Genomic DNA, 14,647 nt, shown 5'->3' with positions numbered 1-14,647 from the left:
ATGGATGGAAATGTGTCTAGTTATGTCCAGACTTTCACTGACATCTCCCCAGAGATACTAAACCATGTTGTTAACCTCACAGACGGTAATGGAAACACAGCTCTTCATTATAGTGTGTCTCACTCCAATTTCCGGATTGTTCAACTGCTACTAGACACAGGTATGTATCACTCAGTGAGGGGGACCTTAGCTAGAATTAAAAGCAGTGAGGAATCTGCAAGCAGTGGTGCTCACTGCATAAACCCAAAGTTTAGCTGTCAACCAATCAAGAAATACAAATGCAGCAACAGAAATTATAAAATTAATTTTAAAAAGCCATTATAAGAGAGAGAATTTATTATTGATGCGTTATTGTGTTACAGTGTTTTATTATTTCATTACTGTTTGGACAGAATTCAGTTTCCCTGCATAGGTGTTAAACACATAGTTAAAATCAGTTTGGGATTAACAATGCTAATCCTGAGATTAATTTGGCCAGTGATTGGAAAGCTATTTTCATATACTGTAGTTACTACTTCTGATTGGCTCAGTAGCTATGTTCAGCTCAACCAGTAGAACATCGCCATTTCAGATCTGACTTTAATATGCATATGGTGCAAGTTAAACTTATAGTTCTCTTCAAGTAACGTACAATGTTTTGGACCAACATATAGATTTTACGCATCTCATTTATTGAATTTCTAAGTTGCAAACTGTTTACCTGTGCAATTTATTAGCAACAAAACATTTAGAAATGACAAATGATCATTTCTGAAGCTTCTTCAGAAGCAGCGCCCAACCTTTTTAAATGAGGGTCCACTGTATTTATTTATTTTTTTCTCAGTCAAAATTTTTAGAAATTTTATGGAGCAAAGGCAACATCTACACTTTTATATAAACACATTTCAAGTGAGCAATTTTTAGCAAAATAAGTACCGTCTCGTCATTACAACTCACTGTTTTTTGATCTGATGAAAGGTACTTGAGTTCCCTGAAACGTCATCTATTAAAGCTGACTTTTTTTCATGCAAATCCTGAGAGTGCAGTATTTATTGGAACTATATATATATATATATATATATATATATATATCAGAAATACTATTAATAATTTCTCTTTTTTAAATATTGTACTTTGTTTTCTGACTACAGAGGGATAGGAAAGTCAAAATTAAACTTGCATGATTCAGATAGAGCATGTTATTTTAAGTCACTTTTATTTTCAAATGCACTTTGTTCTCTTCTTATCATTTGTTGAAAAATAATATGTACATATTCTACACTTCTGGGAAATAGCAGGTGATTGGTAGCTGCACACATTTGTATGCTGTCATTGGCTCACCAGATATGTTCGGTTAGCTACAATTAGTGCCTTCGTGTTCTGGAGTTGACTTTAACTATGTGTTTAATCCATTTAACCTGGTTAAACACAGTTATATAAAGCATTAGTGCAATAATAAAATGTTCTAACATATTGTGAGCATTTTCTTCTTGCACATGCTCCTCTTTTTATATAAAGCCATTTACAATAGGAAAAAATGGACAAATTAGTTTTTTCAACTAATTAATTTAGAACGTCCCTTTGACAAGTATTGGATGCAACGAACAAAATACATTTTTGTGACAAATAATTGTCCAAAACAAAAGGGGGGACTTGTTCATACATACGTCTAATAGACACTGTGTGAATTTTAATAAAACTATGTAGATAGTTGATGTGAGAGAGAATTGTTTTATCATAAAAGATTTTTGCCACGTGGTATAGCTTTCTCAAAAAAATAGCAGAGAATCATACACTGGAATAGGCAAGGGTATCTAGGCTTCAAATCTGGTCTTAAAATGGTTAAAATTAAGATAGAACTATATTTATTTGTTGTAAGATTTTCTAAAATGCAAATCAATAATTTGAATAAAAGGAAGCATTTCTCAACATTTACTTTTTGTTCATTTAGGTGTTTGTAATGTTGATCGGCAAAATAAAGCAGGTTACACAGCCATCATGCTGGCTGCACTGGCTGCAGTGGAGAAGCAGGACGATATGGTGATTGTGAGCCGTCTTTTTAGCTTGGGCAATGTTAATGCCAAAGCCAGCCAGGTTTGTGCATTCTGTATTCTTGACATTTGTTTTATGTGCATTTAGTCTTGTGTAACCTTGTGCATTCTGCAATCTCTGCTGTGCTGTGCATCATGCTGTCTCTACCCCTGGTATCTGTGTGTTCTGTTTTATCAACCCTCAGCCTTTGTGTGTCTTGTTCTCTCTACACCTTGCTTGTGTGTATCCTGTCTACCCTTGGCATCTAAGTGCCCTGTTCTCTCTACCTTTGGCCCATGTTTGTCCTGGTCTCTGCTCCTGGCCTTTGTGTGTCTTGTTCTCTCTACACCTTGCTTGTGTGTATCCTGTCTAACCTTGGCATCTAAGTGCCCTGTTCTCTCTACCTTTGGCCCATGTTTGTCCTGGTCTCTGCTCCTGGCCTTTGTGTGTCTTGTTCTCTCTACACCTTGCTTGTGTGTATCCTGTCTAACCTTGGCATCTAAGTGCCCTGTTCTCTCTACCTTTGGCCCATGTTTGTCCTGGTCTCTGCTCCTGGCCTCTGTGTGTCTTGTTCTCTCTACACCTTGCTTGTGTGTATCCTGTCTAACCTTGGCATCTAAGTGCCCTGTTCTCTCTACCTTTGGCCCATGTTTGTCCTGGTCTCTGCTCCTGGCCTCTGTGTGTCTTGTTCTCTCTACACCTTGCTTGTGTGTATCCTGTCTAACCTTGGCATCTAAGTGCCCTGTTCTCTCTACCTTTGGCCCATGTTTGTCCTGGTCTCTGCTCCTGGCCTCTGTGTGTCTTGTTCTCTCTACACCTTGCTTGTGTGTATCCTGTCTAACCTTGGCATCTAAGTGCCCTGTTCTCTCTACCTTTGGCCCATGTTTGTCCTGGTCTCTGCTCCTGGCCTTTGTGTGTCTTGTTCTCTCTACACCTTGCTTGTGTGTATCCTGTCTAACCTTGGCATCTAAGTGCCCTGTTCTCTCTACCTTTGGCCCATGTTTGTCCTGGTCTCTGCTCCTGGCCTCTGTGTGTCTTGTTCTCTCTACACCTTGCTTGTGTGTATCCTGTCTAACCTTGGCATCTAAGTGCCCTGTTCTCTCTACCTTTGGCCCATGTTTGTCCTGGTCTCTGCTCCTGGCCTCTGTGTGTCCTGTCCTTTCTACTTCTGGCCTCTGCATAGTTGCCAACATTTCAAAAACATTTCAAGGGACACTTTGCATCAGAGCAAGCAAGCAAGCAGGTTACTGTTCAACTGCTCCACCCGCTCAGTTCTGCGATCAGAACACACCCATTTGATAGTAATATTATAATTTAGATGTATCCATAGCTTATTATACAGATTACAGCACCAAGCTCTTACACCTACCCCATAAAATTGACAATACCGGTTTCTGGAACACATTCTGGGCATATGGTTATTGTTCCAAGACAGCATCAAAATTGGGCAGACAAATATGTAAATTCAATAATAATAACAATATTCCAGTAGGAGTTAATTATATTTAAATAATACACTATGGGTTAGATTACAAGTGGAGCACAAATTTATCGCAACTTTGCTCGTTTGCGGGTGCGCAATAAATAACCAGCCATTACAAGTGTATATACACATAAATAACACATGTTTATAATCATATACATATATATTTAATATTGCTGCGCTACTTACCCCCTTCGTTGTGCTTAGGTTCTGTGCTTTCTCTGACGACATCAGAACAAGGCTCCCATTGGAGCCTATGGAAGCGCGCTCTTGTGAGCGCAATGCTTCCCAGCAAGAAATAGCAATGCATATGGGTGAGCCAATCACACGAGGCATCTATGTGCAGCCACCAATCAATCAGCAGCTACTGAGCCTATCTAGATATGTTTTTCAGCAAAGAATATCAAGAAAATGAAGCAAATTAGATAATAGAAGTATATTAGAAAGTTGTTTAAAATTGCATGCTCTTTTTAAATCATGAAAGAAAAAAATTGGGTTTCGTGTCCCTTTAACTTGTGTCATGCATGCCCCAGCTCAGCTGCAGCTCTCCAAATCTCGTGGAGGAGACATTTCCAGGGACAAAAAAAATCTAGGAACATACAACAAAATTCAGGGACTGTCCCTAGAATGTTCTTTCTACACTTAGGACTTGTGTGTCCTTTTCTTCACTTAGCATCAGTGTGTTCTGTAATCAGCTTGCTGTTGCCTATAATTTGTTCGTCTGGCTTCTGTATATACTTTAAAACCCACCTCTAGACACTATACATCCTGCCATTTTTTAACTTGGTCTCTATAAGCATCCTACCATCTTAACTTTTAGTCTTCGGGTATACTCTGTCAACTTTCATACTGGTCCCTGTGCATTTGACCATCCCTACATCAGACCCCTTTGTGCATCCATACATCTTTTCCTAGGTCTCTGTGCAGCATGCTATGTCTACCCCTGGCCCCTGTTTGCTTCCTGTTATGTCTACTCCTTACCCTTATGCGCTTTCTTCAATCCCTACCCTTGGCACTACGTATTAACTTCACCCCTATGTGCACCCTACCATCTCTGTTCAATTCAAGCCATCTCAACCAAGAAGTGATGGGAGCCACATATAATTCAAGCAATCAATTGTTTTAAGATACTACGTGTACTAGTATATAGAATGTGTGACGATAAAGATGGCATTGCAAAGTTCTATCAATTAACAACCAGTTGCCTGCATTTCCTTATTAGAAATACATCCCTGTGCTTAGTGAATGGCATCTATAGTACAAAGCAATGTTACATACTTTTCCATCACATGTTTGGTTTGTACTTTTTTCAGGCTGGTCAGACTGCTTTAATGCTTGCTGTGAGCCATGGACGGCAGGAGATGGTTCAAGCACTTCTTGCTTGTGGAGCTAATGTCAATCTCCAGGATGATGAAGGATCAACAGCCTTGATGTGTGCTAGTGAGCATGGGCGAGCAGAAATTGTGAAGCTACTGCTCGCACACCCTGGATGTGATGTCTCAATTATAGATAATGTGAGTAAACAAAAATGTTCTAATGAGTCACATAATTAGTCCTTCCTATGGCCTTGGTATTTTATTGACAGGTACATGTTTGAGGGATCAGTCCAACCAAAGACTACATTGTCAGGGGTGTAACTAGGCCTCACTGGGCCACAGGGCAAAGGCTGAGGTGAGTCCTCATTTTAATTGCACCCTTCCTGGCTTTTTGCAATCAATAGAGGCTGAGCCAGCAGCCACATAGGAGCAAGAATAGCCACGCCAGAGAATGTGCACTTGTGCAGCCTTCCCATATAAATATGTTTTATTTTTCTGTACAACAACTCAGTTGCAGTCATCTTGGACACACTGCCACCATATTTGTAAAGGCAAATCCATTAACTTTCTGTACACAATAAATCCAGTTTTAAGGAGGAGGTTTACAGAGGGGCCAACATTATGCAGGCTTCCCTGTAGCAACACCACTGCTGTTTGCAGAGATAGATGGTTTCCCCTAGAATTGTACTAGAATCCCCTAGAACTAGAAGACCTAGTTACACCACTGCACAATATACTAATGACAGTGACATGTATAAAGGGATATGTAATAATTAAAGTTTCAGGATTCAGATATAGTATGCAATTAAAAAAAAAAAAAAGGTCCAGTATACTTTAACAAATGCTAGGATTTACCATCACTCACTATAAAGTGGAGTTTAAGTCATGAGTTACTACAAAAGGGTGCTAAACTCATACTGATTGTTCCCCTGCAACTTGCTAACCTCAGCGGGTCCGGCCACCCACGGCACAGCATTCTCCTTCAATTAGGTGAGGTTTGTACCTCTAAACCATAAGCCATGCTAGCACACAGAACACTGCCTGCTGACATGCACGGCGATTCGTTTAGAGGTGCAAATGTCACGTCATTGAAGGAAAGTGCTTCCGGGTGAGTTTAGCACAGTTTTTTTTAATAACGGATGACTTTACAATTGCGTTAAGTTAACGATCCACAAACACTACAAAAACCCACATGCACATGTGAACCTGAGGGCATTAATGCTAAGGAGCTGGACGCAAAAGGGGGCACTCGGCAATAGGTTGATGCAGGATTAGCCATTGCTCAGCAAAATTAGGTATTAAATGTGGGCGGAGGAATGGTGCATAGTTAACCATAACTAAATTGTAAATATTTTGCAAACAAAGAGTCCTTAAAAATTTTCATGAATGAAAGTGACCCTGTTTTGAAGAATAATTTACTATAATGTTCAGGGAATTAATAAAGTTTATAATCATTTTCAACTTTACTTTATTTTTAGTGATGGTTAATCCGAGAATTTGTTAAACGCTCAATTTACCATAATTTTTACCTTTTTCACTTAGTATCCTATGTTGAAACGTAGCTCCTATCCATCATGAAAACCTAGGTCAGGAGAGTACATCTGCCTTGAGCACTATATTCATGACATTGTTTAAAACATTGGAATCTTAGAATTAAATTTTTGCAACAGAGTTAAAATGGACATTTTTTTATTATTGATTTATTTTGTTTATTGTACGCTCTTAAAAAAGTTTAGTTTTGACTTGTCACAATGACCACACTGTACTACTGACATGACATCTATAAGGATTTCTCCCTCCTATTACCTATCACCTAGATTAAGAGTTTTGCGTTAGAGGCTGTGCGGTGCTAACAAGCAGTTTATGCTCACCGCTCACTTACAGACAACGCTGGTATTACGAGTTTTTACAAACCTGGCGTTAGCCGCAAAAAAGTGAGCGTAGAGTAAATTTTTGCGCTGCTTACGTTAGCAGTGAGCTTGTAAAACATGCTCGTGCACGATTTCCCCATAGGAATCAATGGGGGAGAGCTGGCTGAAAAAATGTCTAACACCTGCAAAAAAGCAGCGTAAAGCTCCTAACGCAGCCCCATTGATTCCTATGGGGAAATACTTTTTATGTCTACACCTAACACCCTAACATGAACCCCGAGTCTAAACACCCCTAATCTTACACTTATTAACCCCTAATCTGCTGCCCCCGACATCGCCGACACCTGCATTATATTATTAAACCCTAATCTGCCGCTCCGGACACCGCCGCAACCTACATTATACTTATGAACCCGTAATCTGCCGCCCCCAATATCGCCGACACCTACATTTTATTTATTAACCCCTACTCTGCCGCCCCCAATGTCGCTGCAACCTACCTACACTTATTAACCCCTAATCTACCGGCCCCAATGTCGCCGCCACTATAATAAAGTTATTAACCCCTAAACCTAAGTCTAACCCTAACACCCCCTAACTTAAATATCATTTAAATAAATATAAATAAAATTACTACAATTAACTAAATTATTCCTATTTAAAACTAAATACTTACCTATAAAATAAACCCTAAGATAGCTACACTATAACTAATAGTTACATTGTAGCTAGTTTAGGGTTTATTTTTATTTTACAGGCAAGTTTGTATTTATTTTAACTAGGTAGAATAGTTACTAAATAGTTATTAACTATTTAATAAACTACCTAGTTAAAATAAATACAAAGTTACCTTTAAAACCAAACCTAACCTAAGTTACAATTACAACTAACACTACACTACAATTAAATTAATTACCTAAATTAAATACAATTAATTACAATTAAAAAATTATCTAAAGTACAAAAAAGAACACACTAAATTACAGAAAATAATAAAGAAATTACAAGATTTTTAAACTAATTACACCTAATCTAATCCCCCTAACAAAATAAAAAAGCCCCCACAAAATAAAAAAGCCCTACCCTACACTAAATTACAAATAGCCCTTAAAAGGGCCTTTTGCGGGGCATTGCCCCAAAGTAATCAGCTCTTTTACCTGTAAACAAGATTATAATCCCCCCCAACATTAAAACACACCACCCACACAACCAACCCTACTCTAAAACCCACCTAATCCCCCCTTAAAAAAACCTAACACTAACCCCCTGAAGATGACCCTACCGGGAGACGTCTTCACCCAACCGGGCAGAGGTCTTCATCCAACCGGGCAGAAGTGGTCTTCCAGACGGGCAGAAGTCTTCTTCCAGACGGCATCTTCTATCTTCATCCATCCGGCGCGGAGCGGGTCCATCTTCAAGACATCCGACACGGAGCATCCTCTTGTGATGACGGCCGACGACTGAATGAAGGTTCCTTTAAATGGCGTCATCCAAGATGGCGTCCCTTCAATTCCGATTGGCTGATAGAATTCTATCAGCCAATCGGAATTAAGGTAGAAAAAATCCTATTGGCTGATGCAATCAGCCAATATGATTGAACTGGCATTCTATTGGCTGATTGGATCAGCCAATAGGATTGAACTTCAATCCTATTGGCTGGAATTTTTCTACCTTAATTACGATTGGCTGATAGAATTCTATCAGCCAATCGGAATTGAAGGGACGCCATCTTGGATGACGTCACTTAAAGGAACCTTCATTCAGTCGTCGGCCGTTGTCAGAAGAGGATGCTCCGCATTGGATGTCTTGAAGATGGACCCGTTCCGCGCCGGATGGATGAAGATAGAAGATGCCGACTGGATGAAGACTTCTGCCCGTCTGGAGGACCACTTCTGCCCATCTGGAGGACCACTTCTGCCCGGTTGGGTGAAGACGTCTCCCGGTAGAGTGATCTTCAGGGGGTTAGTGTTAGTTTTTTTTAAGGGGGGATTGGGTGGGTTTTAGAGTAGGGTTGGTTGTGTGGGTGGTGGGTTTTAATGTTGGGGGGGAATTGTAATTTTTTTTACAGGTAAAAGAGCTGATTACTTTGGGGCAATGCCCCGCAAAAGGCCCTTTTAAGGGCTATTTGTAATTTAGTGTAGGGTAGGGCTTTTTTTATTTTGGGGGGCTTTTTTATTTTGTTAGGGGGATTAGATTAGGTGTAATTAGTTTAAAAATCTTGTAATTTCTTTATTATTTTCTGTAATTTAGTGTTTGTTTTTTTTGTACTTTAAATATTTTTTTTTAATTGTAATTAATTGTATTTAATTTAGGTAATTAGTTTAATTGTAGTGTAGTGTTAGGTGTAATTGTAACTTAGGTTAGGTTTTATTTTACAGGTAAATTTGTCTTTATTTTAACTAGGTAGTTATTAAATAGTTAATAACTATTTAATAACTATTCTACCTAGTTAAAATAAATACAAAATTGCCTGTAAAATAAACCCTAAGCTAGATACAATGTAACTATTAGTTATATTGTAGCTATCTTAGGGTTTATTTTATAGGTAAGTATTTAGTTTTAAATAGGAATAATTTAGTTAATTGTAGTAATTTTATTTATATTTATTTAAATTATATTTAAGTTAGGGGGTGTTAGGGTTAGGGTTAGACTTAGGTTTAGGGGTTAATAACTTTATTATAGTGGTGGTGACGTTGGGGCGGCAGATTAGGGGTTAATAAATGAAGGTAGGTGACGGCGATGTTAGGGCCGGCAGATTAGGGGTTAATGATATGTAACTAGTGTTTGCGATGTGGGAGTGCGGCGGTTTAGGGTTTAATATATTTATTATAGTGGCGGCGATGTCCGGTTCGGCAGATTAGGGGTTAAAAAATTTATTTTAGTGTTTGCGATGTGGGGGGGCCTCGGTTTAGGGGTTAATAGGTAGTTTATGGGTGTTAGTGTACTTTTTAGCACTTTAGTTAAGAGTTTTATCTACGGCGTTGTAGTGTAAAACTCTTAACTACTGACTTTAAAATGCAACTGACGTAAGTGGATTTGCTGTATTTCCGAGTCTGGCCAAAAAAGTGAGCGGTACACCTGTACCTGCAAGACTCGTAATACCAGCGTTAAAAAGCAGTGTTAGGACCTCTTAACGCTGCTTTTTAAGGCTAACGCAAAACTCGTAATCTAACTGTTTATGTATTAATGGAAGTGATGTGTAATAGGTAAATAACTCTGCAAACGATAAAAAAAACCAATCCTTTTTTTTTTTTTTTTTTTTTTTTTTTTTTTTTAGGATGGCAGTAACGCGCTATCTATAGCACTGGAGGCTGGACAGAAAGACATTGCAATGTTACTTTACGCACATATGAATTTCTCTAAACCACAATCCCCTGTAAGTTTGAAAATTGCCTCTGTAAAAAAAAAAAAAAAAGCTAAATTTTTTGTCCAGTAGTGTAAAATACATTACATATTCTTAATTTTAAAGGGTTGATTATCGTCATTACATTTTTCATTATTGCTTCGGTGAAGAATGTCTCTATCTTACCACTTCCCCCCCCCCAACATTTCCAGGGGCTGTACGAGAATTTGGTGGTTAAAAAAGGCATGTTGTCATTTTGTGGGTGGGGCTGTACTTAGAGGCGCTGATTCATGGGTGGATTGTGGGCAGGATTGCAGGAGTGTCTAGTTGATTAATTGGCGTGTCTGGTTGATCGGTAGGGCGTGCCCATGTGGTCTGTGGGCAGGGTAAAATAGTCCTTTAAAACCAGGACAATCTAAGGCTGTGGGCCAGACCTCCCAACCCCTGGTAACCAAGGCCATTTTCCATTTTTCAAATTCCACAGCTAAAAGTACTTTATAAACCTCCAGACAACACTTTAAAAATATTAGAGTACCCCAAAAGGTTCTGACTGTAACATTGGTTTTGAGGATGTGCACAACACACTGACATTACCCCCCTTCCATAATGGATATTTGGGCAGGGTAAGAGGGCCACCCGTGAGAAGGTGTAATGTATATCCTGCATTTAGTTTATGAAGAAGTGTTTATGGTATCAGGAGATAAAATATATACTGCTATTCTTTGTATAGGTAACACTGAATGTTGGGACAGGGGTGGGCCATACAGAGAGCTGGGCTGTGGGGCCCTGTAAATGTGTCTTGGCCAGGGCCCCGCAAATGCTAAGGGTGTCCCTGATGGATGACATTGAAAGACACAGCACACATAATATATAGAGAAGGTTGGCAGTTTAACAGGGGTGCTACATCACACTCTCTACTTGTTCAATCAGTTAACAGACCTTTAAATATAGTAGAATTGTAAAATAAACAAGTGCATAATAAAAAGACAATGCAAAAGCACTGTCTGAATTTCAAATAAGCAGTAGATTTTACCTAACAAATTTCAAAATGTCTTCTATTTCCCTGCCCCTTTATCATGTGACAGCCATCAGCAAATCACAAACTCCAATAACTATACTCTGTGAACTCTTGCACATGTTTAGTAGGATCTGGTGCTCTTAGAAAATGTGCATATAAAAAGACTGTGCCCAATTTGAAAATGTAAACTGGAAAGTTTTTTAGAAATTGCATGCTCTATCTGAATTATGAAGGTTTAATTTTGAATGAAGTGCCTTTTACACTAATGAAAATGATCTAAATACATAACCCAACAAACACGCATGCCCACTATACCCATATTGCCCCTATTCTGCTCAAAATCCCTCAAAAAAGACAAACACAGTACATGTCTATGGTTTTGGAGCACAACACTTATTAGCATCATTACACTATAGTAAAAGGGATTAATCAATATACAAGCTCTTCAAACTGTGATTTAATCACTAAAACCACCACTGTGGACATTTGATTTGTGAGTTAGGTGAGGTTAACGTTGCAGATAATGATTTCTTGTTGTTTTCTGGAGGTAACAATTCTGGGCTTCAGGGGTATTAAAAGCAGAAGCATTTTAGAATTATGATCACAAAAAAACACGATGACATCAACAGCTGAAGTTCAGTAACCATTATCCACTGAACACAAGCGCAACATTGTGATTAACCCCTGATGTTTTAGGTGCATCCTTATCTAGCTTGAAGGGATATGAAACCCAAAAAAAATATTTTTGTGATTGAGACAGAGCACACCATTTTAATTAAGTTTCCAATGTACTTCTATTATCAAATTCCCTTTGTTCTCATGATATTCTGTGTTGAAGAGATACCTAGGTAGGCATCTGGAGAACTACATGGCAGTAAATAGTGCTGCTATCTTGTTCTCTTGCAAATGGATAACATTCTTGCAAAACTGCTGCCATATAGTGCTCTAGAAATGGGCTGGCTCCTAAACATACGCCCTTGATTTTCAACAAAAGATACAAAGAGAACAAATAAAATGTGATAATAGAAGTAAATTAGAGAGTTGTTTTTAAAGTTGGGTTTCATAGTAACAAATTTGATTCTTTGCACAATTTATTAATGTAATTTAGCAAAGCTGTACATTAGTTAACTTTACATTGGTTTTATAAGCTAATCTAATTTCTAATTATTATTATTTTTTTGTCTATTGGCAGAGTTCGGACGTTTTGGGATTAGGGAAGAATCTTGGCAGCAATACTGTGAAATCTGAATTATCGAACTAAAACTGGAATATAAGATACCTTGCCTTTTCCATACCGCACCCGCTAATGGCATTTTATATATATATTTATATATAATGTGTTTCCCCTTTACGAACATACGCATCTTTTAGCAGCTATATATGTGGATCAAAAGTACTAATATACAACTGTGCAACCTACCATTTTAGTATTTAAACAGGACTATCATTTAATACTTTGGCTGCCTGACAATACATTGGAAAACAATATTTCGCAGACCTCTCTGGCAGCGAAGGATTAAAACTATTTTTTTATATATATATATATATTTTTCCCTGTGTTGTTTTCTGGCTACAAGTAGTATTTTGGAGACACATTATCTGCGGTATACGTGTGATATATTAAAATTCATGTCTCTTACTACTGCACTGAGGTTATTTTAAGCTGCATGACAAGAAATATTGTATGTCTACTAATATCACCATTAAGTATTTCCTATATTGTGCCATATTCCGAAATATATCTGCCCTTATTATTTATATGCAAGTTCATAACGTTTTTTTTTAAATAATAAAGACAAACCTTTGTTTAATTTGATTTGTGCTGTTTTAACTCTAAATTTGTACCGATCTCTGTGAATGTGTATATTATGTGTATATTCATTTATGGTGTTTAGGACATATCATCTCTCAACATTTCCAGAAGGCTTTCAAGGACAGGAAGATGAGAGTAACTTGTGGGCATTGTGTCAGTGTTTGGTTGGCAGAGACATGACAGGAGGGTCATTTGCCTTTACTGGGAAAACTGCAGACAGACCACCCAACCCATGACAAGTTGGCAATATTCTGTAACCATGGTTATTGACCAGCTGATTACTTCATCTGTGCACTGGTTCAGCTATAATGAACCTGGCCTGTTGGGGGTACGTGCGGACTGCGGGTACTTGAGAATCAATGGTTTAAATGAATATTTTGTTAAAAACAAAATAATATTTATTCTGTAATAACATTTTATTTTGCTATACACCTTGAGAGCAGGCACATGTGCATATGTTAAATTCATGGACCAACCACTAGAGCAGAATGGGGTTGTTGTGGGAATGCAAATGTAATGATATGTTTAACACTTTTGGAGGAAAAAAAAAGGAATTTAAAAATAAAAATGGGCACGTAATTTTTACTTTAGAATGTCTCCTTGATTTCTCCGGGGTGAAGCTACAGTCAGCAAAAGTAAATAAAATGTGAAAATGTTACAGGTATTTCTTCTAGATCCCCTGATTCATATGTTCTATAAGTGGTAACATAAGTTGAGCTTTAAAGCGACAGTATACTGTGTACTGTTTTTGAAATGCTATGATGTACATTCACTTTAAGTAGTGGCTATAGAAAAGTTAGGTAAACAAGAGTCAGCAGAGGAAATTACACTCACAGTGGGGGTGAGAGTGACGTACAAAGTATTTAATTTTCAATTGTTCTCTCAAAGGACCTGTTGATCCAAAACTCATTAACATGGAGAGAAATCACACAAAATCTTTGCTGGCTTTTTTCTAGCATTATAGTGCAATGTATTTGTCTCTCTTTTACATCCAGAACTCTACATAGCTAGATATAGGGCTAGTTTTATCAAAGCTGAGGCGTACATGGGCACGTATACGTGCCCCTGTACGCCTCAACTCGCCTGTGGCGGGGCGAAATTACCCGCAGGTAATCAACATTGCACACGAGCGCAATTTTGCGCTCGCGTGCAATCCTGCCCCCTGCCCGCGCACAGCCAATCACGCGCGGGCAGGAGCTGTCAATCTCCTCGGTTGGTCTCGACCGAGGAGATTGAATTCCGCCACCTTAGAGGTGGCGAAGAGCTTAGGGAAGCAGTGGTCTGGTGACCGCTGCTTGATAAAGCACGGTAAGCAAGTTCTTGTGAGCACTTGCAGCCGTAGGGGCTTGATAAATCGAGCCCATAAGGTTGCCTCCTGTCCAGGGATGATAAGGCAGTCCTGGTTTCCATTTGTGTGTCCAGGTTTGAAGCTTAGTCAGACCCGGACATGCAAATGCCCAGGTTTGGTGGGAAATGAGGTGCAAATATACCCTGCCTAGTAGTACTGTACTAGTAATGTTCTTGTTACTGAGTCAGGCCTCCTACATGATGCTTAGCTGTGGTGTAAGAGTGTGTGTGTTTTTGTGTTTGTCAGTGTCTTTGTGTGTGTGACTCGGTGTGTGAAAAAGTGTCTGTGTGTGTGTGACGTGTGAGAGTATGTGTAAGATTGAATGTGTATGAGAGAGTGTGAGTGTCTGTGTGTGTGTGTGTGTGTGTGTGTGTGTGTGTGTGTGTAACAGAGAGTTTGTGTAAGAAAGAGAGAATGGGGCCTATTTATGATGGTGCAAGCGGAC

At 38.7% G+C, this 14,647-nt stretch overlaps 1 protein-coding gene across 2 annotated transcripts in view; it reads left to right on the top strand.

Moving 5' to 3' along the window:
• KANK3 (KN motif and ankyrin repeat domains 3) overlaps nt 1-12,852 on the top strand; it is a 188,049-nt gene extending 175,197 nt beyond the window's left edge. Inside the window, exons 8-12 of one of the 2 annotated variants that reach the window (XM_053703007.1) lie at nt 1-160; nt 1,931-2,073; nt 4,807-5,007; nt 9,958-10,056; nt 12,234-12,852. The exon at nt 1-160 is cut by the window's left edge and continues 60 nt beyond it. In XM_053703007.1, the coding sequence (XP_053558982.1) occupies nt 1-160; nt 1,931-2,073; nt 4,807-5,007; nt 9,958-10,056; nt 12,234-12,302 (672 nt within the window). In that variant the 3' untranslated portion in view covers nt 12,303-12,852. The remainder of the gene's footprint in view (nt 161-1,930; nt 2,074-4,806; nt 5,008-9,957; nt 10,057-12,233) is intronic. The other variant, XM_053703008.1, reaches the window with a different exon arrangement.
• The last annotated feature ends 1,795 nt before the right edge of the window (nt 12,853-14,647 follow it).

This window comes from Bombina bombina, chromosome 2 (genome assembly GCF_027579735.1).
Source record: "Bombina bombina isolate aBomBom1 chromosome 2, aBomBom1.pri, whole genome shotgun sequence".
NCBI classification, from domain to species: Eukaryota; Metazoa; Chordata; class Amphibia; order Anura; family Bombinatoridae; genus Bombina; species Bombina bombina.
The sequence above is the reverse complement of the archived record's forward strand: the minus strand, read 5'-3'. Positions and strand labels throughout refer to the sequence as shown.